This window comes from Mustela putorius, unplaced genomic scaffold (genome assembly GCF_011764305.1).
Source record: "Mustela putorius furo isolate JIRA1106 unplaced genomic scaffold, ASM1176430v1.1 tig00003836_pilon_pilon_pilon, whole genome shotgun sequence".
Taxonomy (NCBI): Eukaryota; Metazoa; Chordata; class Mammalia; order Carnivora; family Mustelidae; genus Mustela; species Mustela putorius.
In genome coordinates, this window is record NW_025421989.1 from 1,395,364 (window position 1) to 1,414,593 (window position 19,230).

Consider the following 19,230-nt stretch of genomic DNA (forward strand, 5'->3'; position numbering starts at 1 on the left):
CTGCACCACAGAGAGATGGCAAATCCCTGTTCCTCCACAGTGTTTGAGTCCCACCTGGCCCTCGACTGATTAGGTGAGGCCCACCCATGCCTAGGTGGGCCATGTGGTTTAATCAGCGCACGATCTGTCGATGACAGGATCCCCAACCCCGGTGCTGACGGCCATGTGAGGATGCAGGAGACCCTAGGGAAGGGTTAGGGGAGTCTGAAGGGGACTCAGCCCTTCAGTTGGCGTCCAGTTGGCATGCTTCTTTCTGCGCCCATTTATCCTAAAAAGTCAGAAAGTCGCAAGTATGGTTTTCCCAAAGTGCCTTTCAGAGTTCAAGTTAGAACTGTCTCCCACCAATGCCTCCGCTGAGCAGGGAGTCTGACGTAGGGCTGGATCCGGGGATCCTGGGTCTATGACCTGAGCTGAAGGCAGACGCTCAACCCACTGAGCCCCCCAAGGCGCCCCAGCAAAACGCCTTCCTACCGCGCGGTCTTCCCGCCGGGAAGAGACAAAACGTTTCGGACACAATGACGGGAGATCTCGAACGCTCCTCCCCATTTGTTTTTAAGCTCGATGTTTCCCAAAGTCACGTTAGTGACATCAGCCCCACTGAACAGAGCGGAGAGGAAGTTGCTGCCGGTGGACAGAAAGCACTGAGCGTCCAGGAATCCCATTGTGGGATTTTATATGATTTTATATTTTAGCATGCCCGCTGCTAACATGGTGACTTATTTATTCAAATACTTGGGAATTCCTGACCTATTTATTTCCCAAAGGATCTGAGAACGATTTCAGAAGGAACGGTTTTCGTTTGACATGGTTTTAGGAAAAAAGAGCGACGGTGTATGAATCGGGACGAGACATGAGTGCCTTTTTAAAAAAATAATCATTTTTTTAAAAGGTTTTATTTATTTATTTGACGGAGACAGATCACAAGTAGGCAGAGAGGCAGGCAGAGATAGAGAGGAGGAAGCAGGCTCCCCGCTGAGCAGAGAGCCCAATGTGGGACTCGATCCCGGGACCCTGAGATCATGACCTGAGCTGAAGGCAGAGGCTTTAACCCACTGAGCCACCCAGGCGCCCCAATAATCATCTGTTTTTAAGAGCTGAGTTTTCTTAGCTCTTTTAATTAACAAGGCTGAAGCATAAGCCCCGGGAAGGAATGGGGTTTCTGTAAGATTCTGTGGCCTTGAAGGCTCAGACTGGGACCTTGTTTGGAAATAGGGTGTTCGTAGATGTGATGGGAAGGATCTTAGATTAAGCTCATGCTGGATGAGGGTGGCCCTAAATCCAATGGGAGGTGTCCTCGTAAGACACAAGAGGAGGAGACACAGCCACAGAGGAGAAGCCACGGGAAGACGGAGGCAGAGATGGGAGGCATGTGGACACCAGTCCTGGGACGCCCGGAGCTCCAAAAGTTGGAAGAGCCTGGAAGGACCCTCTCTGGCAGCCTCAGGAGGGAGCACAGCCCTTTCCCAACTGCATCTCAGTGACCTTGCCCTGCCTGGACCTCATCAGCCCTGCCTGGATCTCAGCACCTCGGCCCCACCTGGATCTCAGTGGTTCTGCCCTGCCTGGATCTCAGACTTCTGGTCTCCAGAGTTGGAGGAGCATAAATACCTTGTCACTGTAAGTGCCCTGTTGGTGACCATTTGTCACAGCTGCCTGAGAAAGTTCATCTGCAACCCTGCTCTCCTCCGTGGGGCCCCAGGCTGCTGCCTCCCCCTCCCCACACCCCAATGATGAGCTACAATTCCTGACCCAGAAGCCAGTCCCTTGCAGCCACTAGCTCAGGGATCTACAGCTCCAGGAAACAGCCCACGGGGTGCCCCTCCCTGGCTTCCTCATCCTTACATGGCTTCTTCTACCCTGCAAACACCTGGGGGCTCTTGGCTGTGGGCTCTTTAACTTGTCCCCACCAGGGTGACTGATAGACCACGCCTTTTCTGCTACCTGGTGTGCCCCGTTTCTTTCCTGGGGACCTGCATCCTTCAACACCTCGTGGTGTCCACAGCTGCTTCTGATGGGTCCGGTTTGATGCCTTCAACGTTTTCCCACCCACCTTCACTTCCTGACCCTACAAACAAACCGGACCCAGCAGCCGGAAGTAATTCAAAGCCTCCCTCAAGAATTCTTGGAAAGACAACACAGGCATTCCCACCCCGTGTGGTATGAAGCCAGAAGGTTCTTCAGCATGGATCTAAAAGGGCTCATTCATCCGGCGCCTGGGGATCTGGGGACCATGACCATATTCTCCAAGAACGTTGTAGAGAGCTGCCGGTCCATAAATACCGCTCTTGGTTGGCTGGTAAAGCCATAGACGGTTGGATCGGCCAATGCTTCGCGTCTGCAGGAGCTAAGGGAGATGCAAGCGCATCACAGTGGGCTGAATTGTTGAGTGTGGAGGTGGGTGTGACTGTTGTTTCTTGAGCAGGGACTGCACCAGCCTGGATGCCGCAGTTCTGATTTTATAGGGTAGCTACCGGGGGAGAGGGTCGCATTGAGGGGGAGCTGGCTCGCACAGGACTGTTGGGGCTAATCTTGGGTCCTTGCAATTTTCTAAGTCATAATTATTTCAAAATGGAAAATGCTGTGGGGTGTGTGTGTGTGTGTGTGTGTGTGTGTGTGTTTTAATCTCACTGAAAAGAGTTTGGAAAAGTGGTATGGGTTATACTTTGCGGCATACTTCCGAACCTAAATTCCCTTTGGGATCGTGAAATGGTGTGCCTGTCACCAAAAAATGACCGCCTGTGTAGCTTTGAGGTCGGTGTGGTGTGACTGCTTGTAGAAAAGAGGCAGTTTTAGGGTAGTGTGGGGCGTAGTGACCGTCCCGGTTTCTTGGAAAGCAGGGTTTACCCTTTCCCAGAATTCGTGATGAGATCGGATCAAGTAATGGGTGTGTAAGCACAGACACACACACACACCCCTAGCAGAACGCATGGACGGAGTTGCCGTTTATTGAGTTGTTGACCTCAAGAACACAGAAGCAGAATGTCCAGGCATCCTGACTCTCCAGGAGAAGGTGCGCCTTCAGAAATGAGCTCTTCCCATGCCAACCTATAAGTCAACCACATTGGGTCTGTTTCCTTGATTTTATAATAAGGATATTCATTTCCTCAGAAGATCAAAAAAGCAGGCCAGGTGTGTAGTTGCCCATTGCCCTACTTGGAATGGACAATACAACAGGAAAGGGGGAGTATGTGTCTTATATTCAAGTAAACGGTACCAAATCCTGTTGGATTTCTTTGGCATGTAGACGGCCAACACAGACCAACTAGGAAAATATTCCTGAAGTCTGGGAGGAACTGATCAACCACAGGCCAGCTCGCTTGACCTTGACCTCCAGCAAGAATGAACTACGGGAAGAAACCCCGGAGAGCTGGTTCCCATTCATGAACGGGCTACCTTGTCTACCTCCCCTTCCTCCAAAACCAACGGGACTGCAGACTCCTTGAGGATGTTATCTTAAGTCCCTGGAGGTGATAGGAAGCATGTTGAGGTCTTGGTAGATACTTAAGAAGGTGTGTCCTCTTGGGGGTAGATATGACGCGTGAGGAACTCCTGGGTGTGCAGCTCTTCAGCTTTTGCAGCGGGACGAATCACTCCAAAATCTGGTGTCTTAAAGGACTAACCATTGGTTTCACTCATGATTCTGTGTCTGGGCACTTGAGGCTGAGGTCATCTGGGCAGTCCTTCTGGGGTGAGCTCGACTCCGTCTTGAGTCAGTGGTCAGCTGCTTGGTGGATGAGGCACGGCTGATTTCTGTCTTAGCCAGGAGAGCTCACCTGGTCTGCATGGATCCTTTCAGACTTGAGCATATGGTGACCAGGCATGGTGACCCTTAGAAATGTGGCTGATCCTTCTGTTGCCTTCTACGGACCAAAGCAAGCGACAGCATCAGCTAGACATGGTGGGGGCAAGTACTCCACCTGTCCATGGTGCAGCCTGCAAGAAAATGCCGAAACAGGGAGGAAATTAATTGCACTCACTTTTGCAAAGAATCTTCACCACATTCGGTGGAGACCCCAAACACCCAACGCCTGAGAAGATATGGCTCGCCCATGGCGTGTGAGAAGAACTCCCCAGCCTGGGCCATACTCTCCATTTGGAAAACGAACTAAGCTTTGCATTCTCAGTGCTCTGTTCAAACGTCACCCAACCTCTGTGTGCAGAGATCAGGCTTGTGCCGTGGCATGAACGTTAGCTGGTGTAACCTGTGGGCCTTACTCTTCGGAGCCTATCCTTGAGATGGAAAAAGGCTGTGCCCGTAGGGAGTGCGGTGTGGTCTTGGTATTCCCGAGTCAAGAACACCCAAGAGGAGGTCCATGAGAAGGAGAGATGAGTTGTTTTTCCCCATGCAGACGTGTCGAAACCTTCCTGCCTACAAGGCATATCACCGGAAAACACCCACTCTTGACCAAACGTCAATGATTTATGGCCATCCTGGGGTGTAGAAAGGTCTTCCAACCAACAATGGGCGGCTCTCACCAGGCATCATCTCTAACGGCACATACGTCAGACCTAGGCAGATTGCTTTGGTGAGCTCTGGAAGAGCCAGGAAAACCAGCAGGAGGACATGGGGATTTGGGTTTCTGGGGAGAGGAATAAACGTTCCCCAAAGTTGCAAATACATTCTTTACTTGGCTCCTAAATAACCATGATCTGAGCAAAAAAATAATAAATTCCTCCCTTCTTAAGTTCTCTGGAAAGGATCCCCTTCAGTCTGCACTGCAAGTTAAGGTTCTCAAAATAGAGATTTTGAGAAACTTGGGGGTTTCCCAGGTTTCCTCCTGTTCCCCTACCTCCACCCCATGAAACTGCCCCTTTATTGTGCCTTCAGTTAGCTCCCTGTCTGAACCAAGTCTCAGCCTACAATCGTCTACCTTACGGTGTTGCTGGGGCTTCCCTTTGTCTCTGGACGAAGATACACTGCTTGGTAAACATCCGACGTCCATCGCCATCCGGTTCCAGCTACCTCCGCAGCCAGACCTCCCTACTCTTTCCCCTACCCGTTGCATGCCACGGATGTTTTCCCCCGATATCTGCAGCACGGCTCATGCAGGAAAAAGCTCTAGAATGCATCCCCAGCCTCTCTCTTTCTGGAAACCCCATAAGAATCTTTCAATGGAATCTCCTTGGTGAAACATGTCCAAACCCTTGGGCATGGTCTCGGATTTTCTAGTGTCCCTCAAAAGACCAAATGGGTTTTCTAGTATCCCTCAAAAGGTCTATTTGGTCTTTTGACCAAATGGGTTTTCTAGTATTCCTCAAAAGACCAAATGGGCTAACAGGTGAAATGATTAATTCACCTTTCCATGCTCGGTACGTAGGTCAAGATCCTCAGCACACCCTACGCTTAAGAACCGTGTTCTGCATATACGAACCTAATGTCCACATGGTCTTGCATTAAGATCCCGCATCCCAGAACACGCTTGGACCAGCTGAGCCGCTGTGAGGCACATACTGTGGATATTTCTGTCCCGTGTCCACTTCTAGGATCTTAGCATTTCCCCTCCTTGAAATTGGCCACGTAGTTGTGGCTGCTTTGAAGAAGAGACATTGCATAAGAGATGACTTGGTGTTCTCTCTCTCCTTCTGGAAGGTCACTGTGGGAACCCCGCCGTCACAATGTCAGGAAGCCCAAGCCATCGGGAGGTGTTCTGTCTCACCAAACGTCTCAGACGGGGCTGACTTCATGGGCTGGCACCCTGTGCAGTCAGACCTCCTCTCAGAAGGGGGGCTCCATGCTTGGCTTAATGCTCCATTGCCACCATCTTGAAATTCTTAATGCAATTGGGACAAGGGGGCAAAATTGGTCTAGTCCCACCAGGTTGCAGATTTTTTTTTTTTTTAGCAAAATGCATTTTTAGCTAAAATGAATTTTAACAAAATGCATAGTGCTGCTTTAAAGCACTAAGTTTTGGGGCAGTACGTGATGCAAAATTGGAACATGATGCATCCTAGAATTAGTATGTATGCTAACTTTTGCCATGTACCGTTTTCATATGCACATATACACGCGTGTTCCGTGTGTCTACGAGTCTGTGTGTGTCCTTGTAGGATAAAGGAGATGACTAGAGCTTCATTATCTCAATGCATTGCCTTTGGTGCTGAGCTCACTTTTGCTTTGATGCATTCTGTTGAGTAACGCGCTGTGTGTGTGTCTGTGTTGGGGTTTCAGCCATGGGCTGACCTAGAAACACCACCAAGCCTGCTCACTGCCTATCAGGAGACTCAGATACCCACAAATAAACAGAAATAAATTCAAACAGCTCTTGGTCCAGGTTCTGTGTTTTGGAAAACCGTAGGACAACTCCCTCTGGCCCACCACCATGACCATCATGGCCAACGTTTGTCCTGGGGAAGATCACATTCCAGGTCTCAGACATGGTACTAGCAGCCCTTAGAGACAAAGAGGATTCATGCTTCAAATGCAGTTCAGTGTCCCAAGTTATCTGTGGTTTGAGGAACAGATAATCCTGAGCAATCACCAGAAGGTCAGCTATAGCCTAACGCTAGGTCACAATGCCTATGTCATCCACCTCTCTTGATCTCATCACGTGGACATTTTATCATCTCAAGAAGGAAGAAGGGGACGTACAGAACAGTAAGACAATTTGAGGGAGACAGAGGCCACATTCTCAAAACTTTTGTTACGGTGTCTTGTCCTAATCATTGTCTTTTATGATGAGTTATTGGGTTTTTTCCTTTGTTTGTTTTTAAGGGCTGCAGGCATAGTCTGGAGCCCAACACAGGGCTTAAACTCACGACCCTGACATCAAGACCTGAGCGGACATCAAGAGTGGGATGTTCAACCGACTGAGCCACCCAGGTGCCCCTGATTAGTTATTGTTTGTCTCGGGCTGTGCCTGGCTGATAAAATAAACTTTATGAAAGAAATGCAAGTTCAGGGAAAAATACAGTGCATATAGGGTTTGGGACTGGCTGCAGATCCAAGCATGTACTTGGAGCCTTGGAACCTGTCCCCCGAGGATGAAGGGGACTCCTGGACTCTGGGAAATTGATTTGTTCTTGATTCTAAGCCAGAGTAACCACAAGCTTTAGCTCCTTCAACAAAGTAGTTGTTTCTGTGTTAGGAAGCTTCACTACATCCTTTGATTTCTGCAGGGGCCCCAACCTACATTGCACTTAAGAGGGGATAAACACATGAACACATGAACCTTTTTGCTAAATTAACGAAAGCACTGTTTTCTAAATAAACTGGACCACGGATGGGCACAGACCGTGAGGTTTCTAAGGTAAAAACTCTAGCTTACAACACGCTTTTTATCTTTGGCTGCTGTGAACGCTCTGAGGAAAATGCCGGTGGTTTGGAGGCAGTCAAGAGGCAGGGAGGAACAAATAGCCTGGACTCAGAATCAAAAAATTCTTGGTTCTCATCCCAGCCTGCCATGGATGGCCCCATGGGACCAGGAAGTTTCTTCATCAACACAAGTGGGCTAGTCAGTCCAATGCCTCTACTTCATAGTTGTTTCCCATGGAAGTTAGTTATAATATGGCACAATCGTATCTGGTAAAAGGTTCATTTGTTTCTTTGTCCGTCCGTCCAACCATCCATCCATCCGTCCATCCACCCATACAACTATCTATCTATCTATCTATCTATCTATCTATCTATGCATTCATCCATCCATCCATCCATCCATCCATCCATCTGTCCATCCATCCATGCACACATCCATCTACTTACCCATCCAACCATCCATCCATCCATCCATCAACCCATACAACTATCTATCTATCTATCTATCTATCTATCTATCTATCTATGCATCTACCATCCATCCATCCATCCATCCATCCATCCATCCATCCATCCACCCACATATCCACTGACACATCCAACTACTCATCGTTCTGCCTGCCATTCTACTGACTCAGGAAATTTCTCCTCAACATCTGTTCAACAGACACCATGTGTGATGGCCAGACCCGTCTTAGCTGTTTTGATTGCCCATAAGGAACTCATAGCAGGTTTCTATTATAAACTGGGCTCAACCTCTGGTAACAAAGACCAGAAAGAAAACTGGTTTAAATAAGACTGAAGCAAATATGACTTTTTCTTTAAAAAAAAAAAAAAAAGATAAAAATGTTACTTCTCTCTTCCTATTCAGTCATCGTACAAGAGTAGCTCCCTTTCCTCTGGGTTACCTCCTTCTCCAGACTGGCTTCTGGGGCTCCAGGCATCAACCTGGTATTCCAGGAAAGCACAAGATGAAGCCAGGAGAGGGCTAAAAGAGCCACTTGCCATCCATCCATCCATCCATCCATCCATCCATCCATCCATCCAACCATCCAACCATCCATCCATCCATCCATCCATCCATCCATCCCATCCATCCAACCATCCATCCATCCATCCATCCATCCGTCCAACCATCCAATCCATCCATCCATCCATCCATCCATCCATCCATCCATCCATTCATCGTTTAAGGAACATTTCAGAAGTTTTCCTCAACAATTTCTGGTTACATTTATTTCATGGACCAGAACTTACTTGTTGGTTACACTTAAGTGCAAGGAAGACTGAAGACAATGGTCTTCCAGCTGCCATATTGCCAACATCCAGAAAAAATCAAGTCCCTTAGTATGGAAGAAGGTAGAAGTCTTGCATAGAATGCATAGTCTTGCATGTACCCAAGATGAATGGATGGATGGACAGATGTAGATCTATATGTAGAAGTAAGTGTGGACATTTATATACATGCATACTCTGTGTGTGCGTCGCTGTGTGTGTGTGTGTGTGTCCTGAGAGCCCAAAGGTAATAAAAAAGCTTCATTACCTAAATGCTCAGCTTTTCATGGCACGCTCATTTCTGTTTTGCTTGATTCAGTGGAGTAATTAAGCATCTGAAAGGCAGTCTCTGTGCGTTGGGCTCTCAGCCAGGTGCTGAGATAGAATAAAAAAACAAGACTGCTCAAAGACTTTGGGGAGACTCAGATAAACACAAATAAATACATGTAAATCAAGGGCTATTAAAACTAAGCACTGCTCTCTGAGGCAGAGCTATGGCAGCTTGATTTCACTGCTGTATTGCAAAGTGTGGGCCCTTGGGTAGCTGTTGAGTGGCTGAGTGTACTAAGGAATCACTGAGATGAGGGACCCCAAGGAACTTGGGGAAGACAAGACTGAGAAGATGAACAGGAGCGGATAGGTGGAGACTCAGAGGTGGGCAAGTGCTGGGGGTCTTGTCCTGGTGAAAACATCTTGGCCAAAAGGTCTAGTGCTGCCCAAGCTTAAAGATGAAAACCTGAACCTTAACAGGGCAGCGGAGCCCGTCCGATTCAGGGTAAGGCACTGGTTATGTGTGTACTCGATTGCAAATGTGTCAGTTTTCACTGACTCTCCAAGAATAATTGAACTATCAAGAGAAAGTCTGGCGACAAGGTTTGGTGTGACTAGGAGCTAAGAACATCCATCCATCTATCCATCATCCGTCCATCTAACCTTCTAACCTTCCATCCATCCAATCACTAACCACCCATCTATCCATGCACTAACCATCTCCCCACTTACCCGTCCAGAGATGAGCCAGAAGGGAAATCCGGCTCCGTCTGACCGAATGGCTATCATTCTCTCCCAGAAGCTAGATCCTTCCTGAAGTTAGGGCCACACTCTGGCGGCGTTCCCCACATTTTTCGCTCTTACAGCTTCAAAGTACGTTCACCTCCAAGTTCGAAAATGACGCAGATTCCGTGCAGAGTTCAGCAAATGCAGGTTAACAAAGACATCTCTCCCTTTGCAAGAAGGAATCAGGGCTATGCGTTCGGCCTGTGCCCCGAGTCGTTCTCTTAAAGCCCAGAGAGCGTTTCAGTGCAACGTGGTTGGGTTTAGGCCGTGGTTTTTCATAGACTTCGGTGCTTTCAAGAGGCTGCTGCTTCCCTTCCTGGCTTACGTGGATTGCCTGTCACTTCTGTTCTTGTGTTGCAGGAAGTGTGTGCTTTTCGGCGCTTCTGTTGTCACAAACAATACTCTTTTAAGTGGAGGTTGCTAGGGACTGAATGTTTGCGTCCCTCCAGAAATGCAATCGTGAGTGCGGAAGGGCTGAGTCCAGTGGGCGGGTGTCGGCAGGTGGGGAACGGTGACAGGTGACCGGACAGATGTCTGTGGTACTTTGGAATAATGGTGGCCCACGCCCGCTCCACAGTGCCCCTTCCCAGAACCGAAACGGAGTGTTATTCTCCGCGGAAATGGAGCCTGGGGTCGTGGAGCTGGATGCTGAAGGCCGGGTCAACCCGGGGAAGGGCTCTGCTTGCAACTCCAAGGGCCTGGTCTCGTGCTGGGCTTCCTGCTGCCTCCCTGATCTAAGGGGCTCAGTCTGTGAAGCACCTGCCTTCGGCTCAGGTCATGATCTCAGGGTCTGGGTTCGAGTCTAACACCGAGCTCTCTGCTCAGCGGGGAGCCTGCTTCTCCCTCTCCTTCTGCTGCTCCCCCTGCTTGTGTGCTCTCTCTGTCACATTAATAAATAAAATCTTAAAAAAAAAAAGCAAGCAGAAGACAAATATTTGAGGTCCCCCCCAATCATTTAGTGATCTAGTGCCTACTCCCCCGCACACTTCCTGCAGAACTTCCTGCAAACGTGACAAAGACACACAAAAGTTCAGGACTTCGTGATCTTTTTTTTTTTTTTTTTTTTTTTTAAAGGGAAATGAAAGAATGAAAAAAACAAAACGTCTCTCCCCAACCCGGAGCCAGCCCGAAGGAATCAGAGCCAGGAAACCAGGCGTACAGCGCCCCTCGCTGCGGGAGGACCCAAGTTTGACCTGGACCACATTCCTGAGTCCCTTACGCAGGGTTTTAAACCCCCGTGAGCTCCCCAAACAGCAGACCGGCCGGAGCCAGAGTATTGATAACGCTGGGCCTCGCTGACCCTGGTGAGTTCCAGCAGCTAGGTAGGACGTGGACCCTGTCACCTTCCAATGACTGCGGGCCTGCGTCCCCCCCCCCATCCTGGTCAGACATACACCCCGAAGCTTCAAACTCCCCCCAATTCCGTGGTTCAGAGAAGACACTGCTTCGGGAAATTGCAAGGAAAATCCTCCCTTTTCCCGTTCTTTGCTTTGGCTGCGTCTTCTGACTCGAGGGCCACAAAGAGGGGACCTCCCCCCACGCCAGCTCGGGGTTGCCGTGAGGACAGAGTGTTCCCAAGAAGACGGAGACAGCTGCCCAAGCCCTTGCAACCGGGAATGGCCCCTTGGAATTTCCCCCGCTGGACAGGTCTTGCTTTCTGCAAACTTCTGCTCAGGACAGCTGAGGTTGTCCGTCTCCCGCACGCCCCACAAGAATAATGGTCTTTTCTGTTCTGATTTCTAAGATTACTTTTTTCTCTGTGCATTGGGTTCCTGGGGCCCACGTCGAGACCCGCTTTCTGGGTCGAGAGACAGAGCCCAGTGGTCACACAAAGAATGGTCCATCAGTGCCGGAGAAGGGCTAGTCCGTAGGGGTGTGTGTGTGTCTGTGCGTGAGTTACAGGGGATGCCGAAAACGCTCCGCCCTCCCTCCGGCCCTGAGTCCCAACCAGCAGAGCAAGAAGCCTGCACGAAAAGGACCCTTGCTCCCTCCTCCCTGTCTAGGTCTTCAGGAATGTCCTTCAAAGATCTCTTCTGCGGTGCCTGGGCACACCTCAGGGGCCTCCGTCAATTAATTTAATTTTTATTCTGCAGCTTAGACCTCGACGCCAGAGCGTCTGCGAAACATGATGGAAATATTCATTCTGAGCCAAGGAAGGTGGCCCTTAAGAGAAAAAAAAAATCAACTTAATGAATTAGAAAGAGACGCGTCCAAGACGCCTGTCTGTACGAACATAAATTAAAAAAGAAAAAAAGAAAAAGAAAAAAAAAAAAAAACAACCAGCCTGGAAGCCTGGCTTTTAGTTCCCGTGACCGTGCCTATCTGTGAGAGCTGGTGACGGGGACCTAGCCCCTCAAGGATGAAAGGAAAGCCCAGGCTGGAGAGTGTTCTGGAATGCTGACCATGGTGTGGATAGGGACGTCTCAGCCCCGAGGGAGTGAGGTTAAACATTGTCCTGATTGAGGTTTTAGGTTGAACAGCGGGGGCGGGGGACAGGGCTAAAACGGACCATTCCGTGAGGAGGGGAGAGGTCTTTGCCTTTTGACATTGGTCCCAAACACAAGTGGCTTCTCTCAGCCTACTGAACTGCCTCAGGATGCCAAAAGGGCTGCTGCAGCTCCGGCATCCTGTTGCTGCTCAAGAAGAGCCTCCTGGGAGCCCTGGTCCAGGGTCCACACGGAGCACGGGCTGCCAGGCTGTGGCCGGGGAAGGGAGACGTGCACACTGGCTTCGTGGGGGGTGAGTCAAGGCTGCACGGGGAGGAACGGAGAGGCCGTATGTAGGGGCAGCGGGTGCGTGAGGATAGAGGGCTGCCGGTCTCTGGCTGGGCGGTCAGAGCCTGTTGATTTCAAAGGCTGATTATTGCATTTTCCGGAGAAAGGACTGCATGATCTTCCTACCTCTGGCACTGCAGTCCTACGGTGGTGGGGTTCCTGTTGGCTGCTGGAAACCGGGACACCTCCAAGCGTCCAGCCGGATATGGCCAGACCGGTGCCTTTTTAAGTACGTGTCCCTGCATTTGCCCTAGGCGGGCCCCAGGGTGCTGTCTGGCCTGCCTTGTGTCTGTCTGGACCTGGGAGGTGGCGGTAGGTGGACAGCAGCTGGACAGGTGTCCCTATGGCCGGCGGGGAGGAAGGGCCCTGACTCTTGCAGGGGTGAAGAGAGGGCTAGAGTTGGGGTGGAGCTGGCCCGTAGCCGAGGTAGGGTTTGCAGGGGAGAATGCACGAATCTGACTCAGGGATTTTTCTCCCTCTGAGATGTTCTGTTCTCTGAAGGAACACGGAGAGAATAGGAAGCTAACATTTCAGCGAGAAAGATATTGATGGTCTGGGACAAGGACCAGCCCCAAGCCTGGGGTCTGGGCTGTGGCCAGAGACCCAGCAGGACGCCAGCACCACCTCCCCAGGGGACGAGGGAGGGGTCTCGTGCCTTTCCCCGTCTGCGCGCCCAGCCCCCAGCTTGGGGTGCGCGAAGGCTTCCGAGGCTCCTCCCAGGGAGGTCCTTGTAGAGGCTGTGGGCTGGGGCGCTACCCTGCACCCCCCAAACCCCCACCCCGGCTCCGGGCTCTGTCGGTTCAGACCGGACTTTGGGATGGGACTGGGGGGGCTGCCCGGGGCCAGGGAACCACGGTTCCTGAGAAAGGACAGCCTTTCACTCGGCCTCGCTTCGAGGGGGCACGCGTCCCCGTTAGGAGTTCGGGGCGGGGAGGGGCCTCTTCCGCGTTCTTGGGGGCGCGGATCCCGTTAGGGGCCCGACACACTAGGAGGGGCCCCACCTTCTGAGCAGGGAGGGGCTGGCTTGCTCCCCTCGGGGCCGCCCTGGGGTGGTTAGGACGGGTAAGGGGCCCCCACTTTCCTGATAGGGAGGGGTCACTTGCTCCCGTCGGGGCCGCCCTGAGTAACCAGGCCTCCCCCGCTTTTCCACTCCCTTGCGCTGGGCCCGCCCCAGAGGTGTCCCCGGACTGCGGGCGGGGCGAGCGGAGGCCGGGGCGGGGCCACAGGGCGCCCCCACCGACCTCTCCCGCCGCCGGCCCCGCCCCGTGGGCCCTCCCGCAGCCGCCGCCGCAGCCGCCCGCCGCCCCCGCTGCCCGCGCGCCGCACTCCCGGACGGTTCCTGCGCGGCGCCGGGCGCACCATGGCTCCCCGGGCCGCCGTCGCGCTGCTACTGGTCGGCCTGCTCGGCACCCTAGTGCCCGCCCGGGGTGAGCGATTTGGAGGGCCTGCTGGGGGCGGAGGGCGGGCGGAGTGCTCCAGGGGCGCCGGCCGGCCTGGGGACGACCCGCACACGGCCGCGCGCGCCGGGACCCCAGGGAGGGCCTCGGGGGGCGCCCTACGTGAGGCGGGCCTCAGGGGACGCCGCGGGGACCCCGGGTCCTCCTCCCCGCTCGGCGGGACGCGCCGTGCCCGCCGGTAGCCAACGCCCCAAACGGGCGGCCTCATAGCGCTCCAACTTTTTTTCCGGGGCGGGTCTGGACTTACTCCAGGGCCGAAATGCCGCGTGTGTTTTCCAAGTCAGCAACTCCCGTAGTTGGAGGCGCTCGCGGGAGCCGCTGGCGTTGGGTGCTCGCACGCGGGACACTTCTCAGGTGCCTCCCGCCCCGCGTGTGCGCCCCTGCTCCCCTGCAGCGGCCCGAGCACCCCCCCCCCTTTCTGGCGCACCCCGGGCCGCACTCTTTGTTGGTGCGCGGGGAGCCACGCCCTGCGTTCCGGGCCTAAATTTGGAGTCCGCTGTGCGGCCTGCGCGCCCGCCGAGCGGGGGTGGGGGCCCCTGAGAGCGACTCGGAGCTTTGGACACGTTCAGAAACACGGTGTGCCCAAGCCTCAGGGACTGGGGCGCTCGCTGCGCGCGTGGGGAGGGGGAACGCGGTTTCAGCGCGCTGCGCGTCTGCTCTGGTGGAGAATTCAGAAAACACAGAAGTTGTTTCAGGACGAGGGGAGCCTTGGGGACCCTCCCCTTCTCCACCCCGACCCCCCACTTTGCGCGCACGCAGCCTGTGCCTGTTCCTGGCCGCTGCCAGCTTTCCTGTGGCTTTCCTTTAAAGGGGAAGTTGCCAGCCTATTTCTCCCTCTCTGTCCTTTCAAGAGGAGAGCTCCGACTTTTAAAACTTTTTATTTATTTACTTATTTTTTTGCTGGGCGTAGACATTTGGGAAACTTCTTCCACCTGACGGTTATTGATTTCCCTTGCGCACCCCCCTTCCCCTAGGACCCACCCGGGGAGGGTGGCCAGAGTGTTGAGGGGACTGTCTGGCGCCGGGCAGAGGAGTTTCAGGACGGGTCTGCTCCAAGGTGTCCACTCCTTGTTTTGCAAACAGGAGTCATGGCGGGAGGCCTGTGTGGTGCTGGGGACTTTCCCGCTGTTGGAGGGGCCTCCAGCTCTGCACGAAGGGCTTGAGTTTTGAATGCCTGGCACCCCGGTTGTTTTGCGAGAATATTTGTGAATTCATGTGGGGGCTTTTGGAATGGGCCCCGGGGCCCTCGGGTGGCTTCAGGGGGAGATTAAGCCTGGTGTATGGGGGGAACATCTTGGGACACTTCACGACCTGGCTGGGAGGGCCTGGCATGGCTCTCCAGTTTCTCTCTTCCTTCCGGGAGAAATGTCCTCTTTTCCTTGGCTCTGGCTGGTTCAGCAGAAATGGGTTTTGCCCCCCCCCCCCCCATATGGTTGTCTTTCGATATGTTTGTTGGCATCACACCGGCGCAGAGGAGCGTGCGAGGGTTCTCTGGGCATGTGGGTGTGTCTGTCTTCTGAAGGTTTCATGAGCCCCTTCCGTGGGCAGGGTCCCCGGGCCGTGGATCCGGAGTGGTTCTGGTTCCTCAGGACCGGACCATCCTTGGTGGTGGCGGGGCTGGAGGAACATCTAAACACACACCCAGGACACTGGGCTCCAAGAACCGGGACGGTCTCCTACTTCGAGAACCCGGTGGGCAGTCTTGGTGAGCCCTCTCTGGTCGGGGTCTGCCTCACAGATCTGGGCCAGCCTCCTTCTGTTCTTTGGGGCCCCACATGAGTCCTTTTGTGATTTCTTTCTTAGAAAAACCCATAGTATGATTGTCCGGGAAATTACCTGATTTGTATCTAGATTGTGCGGGGCAGCTCCAACATGGGGCAAGATTTTACTGAAATTCCCGGAGGCAGCGGAGGGGAGCCAGCCTCACCCCAACAGCAGAGAAAGGTGGGAAGGATGGTCCTTTACTACCCGTTGATCTTTTCAAGGGTGCAGACTCCCCCTGCATACACGCATGCACGCCTCCCTACGGGATCCTTCTGGGGTTCGGGGCGGGAACCAGCAGCTCCAAAGATACAAATACTTTTTTTTTTTTTTTAAATCAGGAAACTGCTTTCCGTTTGCTGAAGGTCAGAACACACTTTCCTGTAGAAATAGGTGTTTCGCGTGGTTTGCACAGTGGCTGTCGAAGCCGGCCGAGCCTGGGGACAGACCTTTTGCTTTTAACAGCACAGGACAGATTTCAAAGTCCCGCGCGGGGGACCCAGGGCTCCCTGGGGAAGGTTCATGCGCTGGGATACTTGGAAATGCCTGGGGACATTTTTTCTTTTTCCTTTTTTCTATGTATTCATTTATTTATTTAGTTTGAGTTGTGACAGCCGGCGGAAGGGGTACCTGGAGACCAGACACTCTCAACACCCAGCCTTGCACGGGACGTCCCTCCCCAACCCCGCAGTCAGGCAGCCCCCAATATCCAAAGCCAGTTTGGGCTTGGTCTCTCGGTTTCCTGCTGACGGCTGTGCTCTCTGCCCCCTGGGTATGGCTTTCGGGTTTGGCTTTCATGGTCTCGCCTGTTTCCCTGCCCTCCTGCCCTTTGGGCTCTGATAAAATTGAATTGCACTTTGTGGACCTCCCTGCCTGGGCCCCTTTTTTCCGTTTTCAGTTTATGAGGCTCACGCCTTTTTTCTTTTTCTTTCTTGGCATGTCGAGATAGGAAAGTACTTGAGTTTTGTAGATTTTTTTTTTTTTTCTTCCATCTGGATGACATCTTGGCTGCCTGTTCTCATTTATAGCAGAATGGGGCTCTTGGAGCCACAGAACGAGTTTGACGGGAAGGGGTCCCCGCTCGATTTCGTGGATGGAAACTGCCCTTTTTCTTGGCACGTGGCTTCCCCACGGGACCCTGAGTACCACAGTCGTGGGCGTCGTGGTGTTCCCCCCCCCACCCCGAGATTTTCCAGTGCACGACGACTTCTTTTAGGGGGAAAAGAATCGAATGGGACTTATGACATAAAGACGGGGTACACGTGTGTTTGAAGGCTCAGAATTAGTCAGCGTCCCTGGGGGGGTGCCTGGGTGTCTCTGGGAAGTTGTTCTCAAATCAGGTCTTCATTTTGGGGTCGTGAGTTGGAGCCCTCACTCTTCAAATAAAGAAAAAAAAAATCAACGTTGTTGTGGCTCTACCTGGGATCATTCGGATGCCCAGAGGCTGGAGGATGCCCAGCCTTTGCGGAGGACAGAGAGACAAAAGGGACTCCAGACATGTCCCTCTGTCTGCACGTGCTTTGTTTTAAGGTCTGGGCGTCTGTCCTAGGTCAATCGACGGAGATGGCTGTGGGACCTCCTCTGGTCCTTTTGCTGATTCTTGCGATGGACCATGAAGCGCGTGTTTAGGGAGGGATCTCCAAAAGTCCTTTTAGGGGCAAGGGGAATATTAGTGGTTTGGGAAATGCTTTCTGCAGACAGAGGTGCGTTTTCTGAACATCGGGGAAGGACACACCCTTGAACGAGAGTTGATGGCCTCTACTGAGACTTGTCCTCCAACCTTACGGAAACCGGTCTTGCCAGCTCTTTCCCGGTGCTGTTATTTGTGGGGGAAATCAGGCCTTCCCTTATGTTCCTCTGGTATTTTCAGAGGGGACTATTGTTTTTAATTTATTTTCACCGTGAACCATTACCATCTAGAGACCCCATAACACATAGGGCCTCTGTCCCCCCCCCCCCCCCACCCCCGTTAGCAGCTGTGAGGATTCAGGGTTCTGTGAGGTCGCGGCCACCGTGCTCTGGGAGAGAAGTTCGCATGGACTCCCGGTGATCCTGCTGGCGCCATGGTGCTTGGAGGCGTGGGGTGGTTCACCATCCAACAGCGGGACACTCTTTCCCGTGGGGGCCAGTGTCTGGGGGTGACCCATGGACCCTCGCCAAAGTTCGCGTTGTATTTAGGGAATCTGTAGTATCTTTCACGCGTCTAGGGATGCGACACTTCCCTTTCTTGAATTTCTTCGCCTTGCCCCAGCCCGGTGGTTAGACCAGTTTGGGCAGAGGGCCCTCGGGTGTGTTTCGGCTGTTGGTTTGTCTCGGAATGACTCAAGGCTGCCACCATCCCTCGCGAGCTCTCTCGCTATTCTCTCTAGCCGGATCAGTAAAAATCCCCTAAACAGGAAACCAGATGCTTCCTCCGTCCTCCCCCACGCCGAGGGAGGTGGTCATAAGACGAAAAACCGGTGTGTTCCTGCAGCAGTAACTCAGGATGCACTGATGGGCCCGGAGTGCCGCGTGCCACCGGCCGCGTGGACACAAGAAGAAAACTCACTAGAAGCGAAAGCAGCCCTGTGTTTCGCCAGGAGCCAGACAGAGGGAGCTCCGGTGGGCCCTTTGTTGCGGTTCTCTGCGTCTGGGTGGCCTGAGGCGAGATGTAAAACGGATTTGTTGCCCTGGACGGGAGGCAGCAGGGTCCCAAAGTACTTGCCCATCCAAATGCGGTGCGAATCACAGTTCCTCACATTCCTTTTCTGCGCTTGGAAGTTTTGGAGAAGTGTGTGTGTCCCCCCCCCCCTTTGTTTTGATACATTACATTGTATCAGGAACTTTGCAGAGAGCAACATAGTTGCGGTGAGGCAGTGCTTTCTGTAACAATGTAATTGTTCGTCCTTACATGAACCGCCCTCCGGGAAGGGGGCTCAAGGAGCAGAGTGCTGCATTCCCAGGCTTTGGAAGGCATTAGTCATCTCGAGACAATGCGGCCAGAGATTTCTGGCTGCCTGTGTTCAGCGCTGCCGTTGCCACAGCCCCCGTGTGCTGGTCCGATGGCTCCCTGGAGGGCGTTAGGGCATGCCGTGCGGACGAGGCATCCATGCACTGGGGCGCCCCGTGGACCGGTGTTGTACGTGGACAGAGTATCAATTGTTGATGTTGTCTCGGGGGCACAGGGTCCCGGGGGCACGTCGGGTCTGTAAATACTGCGAGAAGCCATCTATCTACAGCACGAGCCCTTCTGAGGCTGTCCGCTGTCTTCTCTTGGAGGAGGGCGTGGGTTCTGTGCTCAGCGCGAACGGAAACGGTGGTTTTTGCCCCAAACTCCGTGCAGAGGGCACCCCAGCGTACCCCAGCAGGATGAGGGGAGACGGCTCTCTGAGGCAGAGCAACACGGTGTGGCGGGCAAGGACCGATGGGCTGGGGTCTCACGGAGCAGGAGGTGGTTGTGAACAGCTGCGTGTCACTCGGGGCTGGATGTTGTGGGAAAGATGAGGTCGTGGACCCTGCCTGCCGGGGCACTTGCTTAAGGACTCGTGGCCTGGCTGGAGTGAGGTGGTCCTCGAAAGGGTGAAGGTTAGGGTTAGGATATGGTGGATGGATGGATGGATGGATGGATGGATTCATAGATAGATAGAAAGACAGATGGACAGATAGATATGATGGA

At 53.0% G+C, this 19,230-nt stretch overlaps 1 protein-coding gene and 1 long non-coding RNA gene across 2 annotated transcripts in view; one reads left to right on the forward strand and one right to left on the reverse strand.

The window, feature by feature from the left end:
- Positions 1 to 2,915: 2,915 nt before the first annotated feature.
- On the reverse strand, positions 2,916 to 10,418 carry LOC123394721. The gene is made up of 2 exons (XR_006609440.1): positions 9,530 to 10,418; positions 2,916 to 3,933 (listed from the first exon to the last, which is right to left on the reverse strand). It is a non-coding gene; the product is annotated as an uncharacterized LOC123394721 (long non-coding RNA).
- A 3,187-nt stretch (positions 10,419 to 13,605) lies between these two features.
- Positions 13,606 to 19,230, forward strand: part of CD99 (CD99 molecule (Xg blood group)) — a 33,294-nt gene continuing 27,669 nt past the window's right edge. Inside the window, exon 1 of the mRNA XM_045089257.1 lies at positions 13,606 to 13,784. Coding sequence (XP_044945192.1) covers positions 13,718 to 13,784 — 67 coding nt within the window. The 5' untranslated portion in view covers positions 13,606 to 13,717. The remainder of the gene's footprint in view (positions 13,785 to 19,230) is intronic.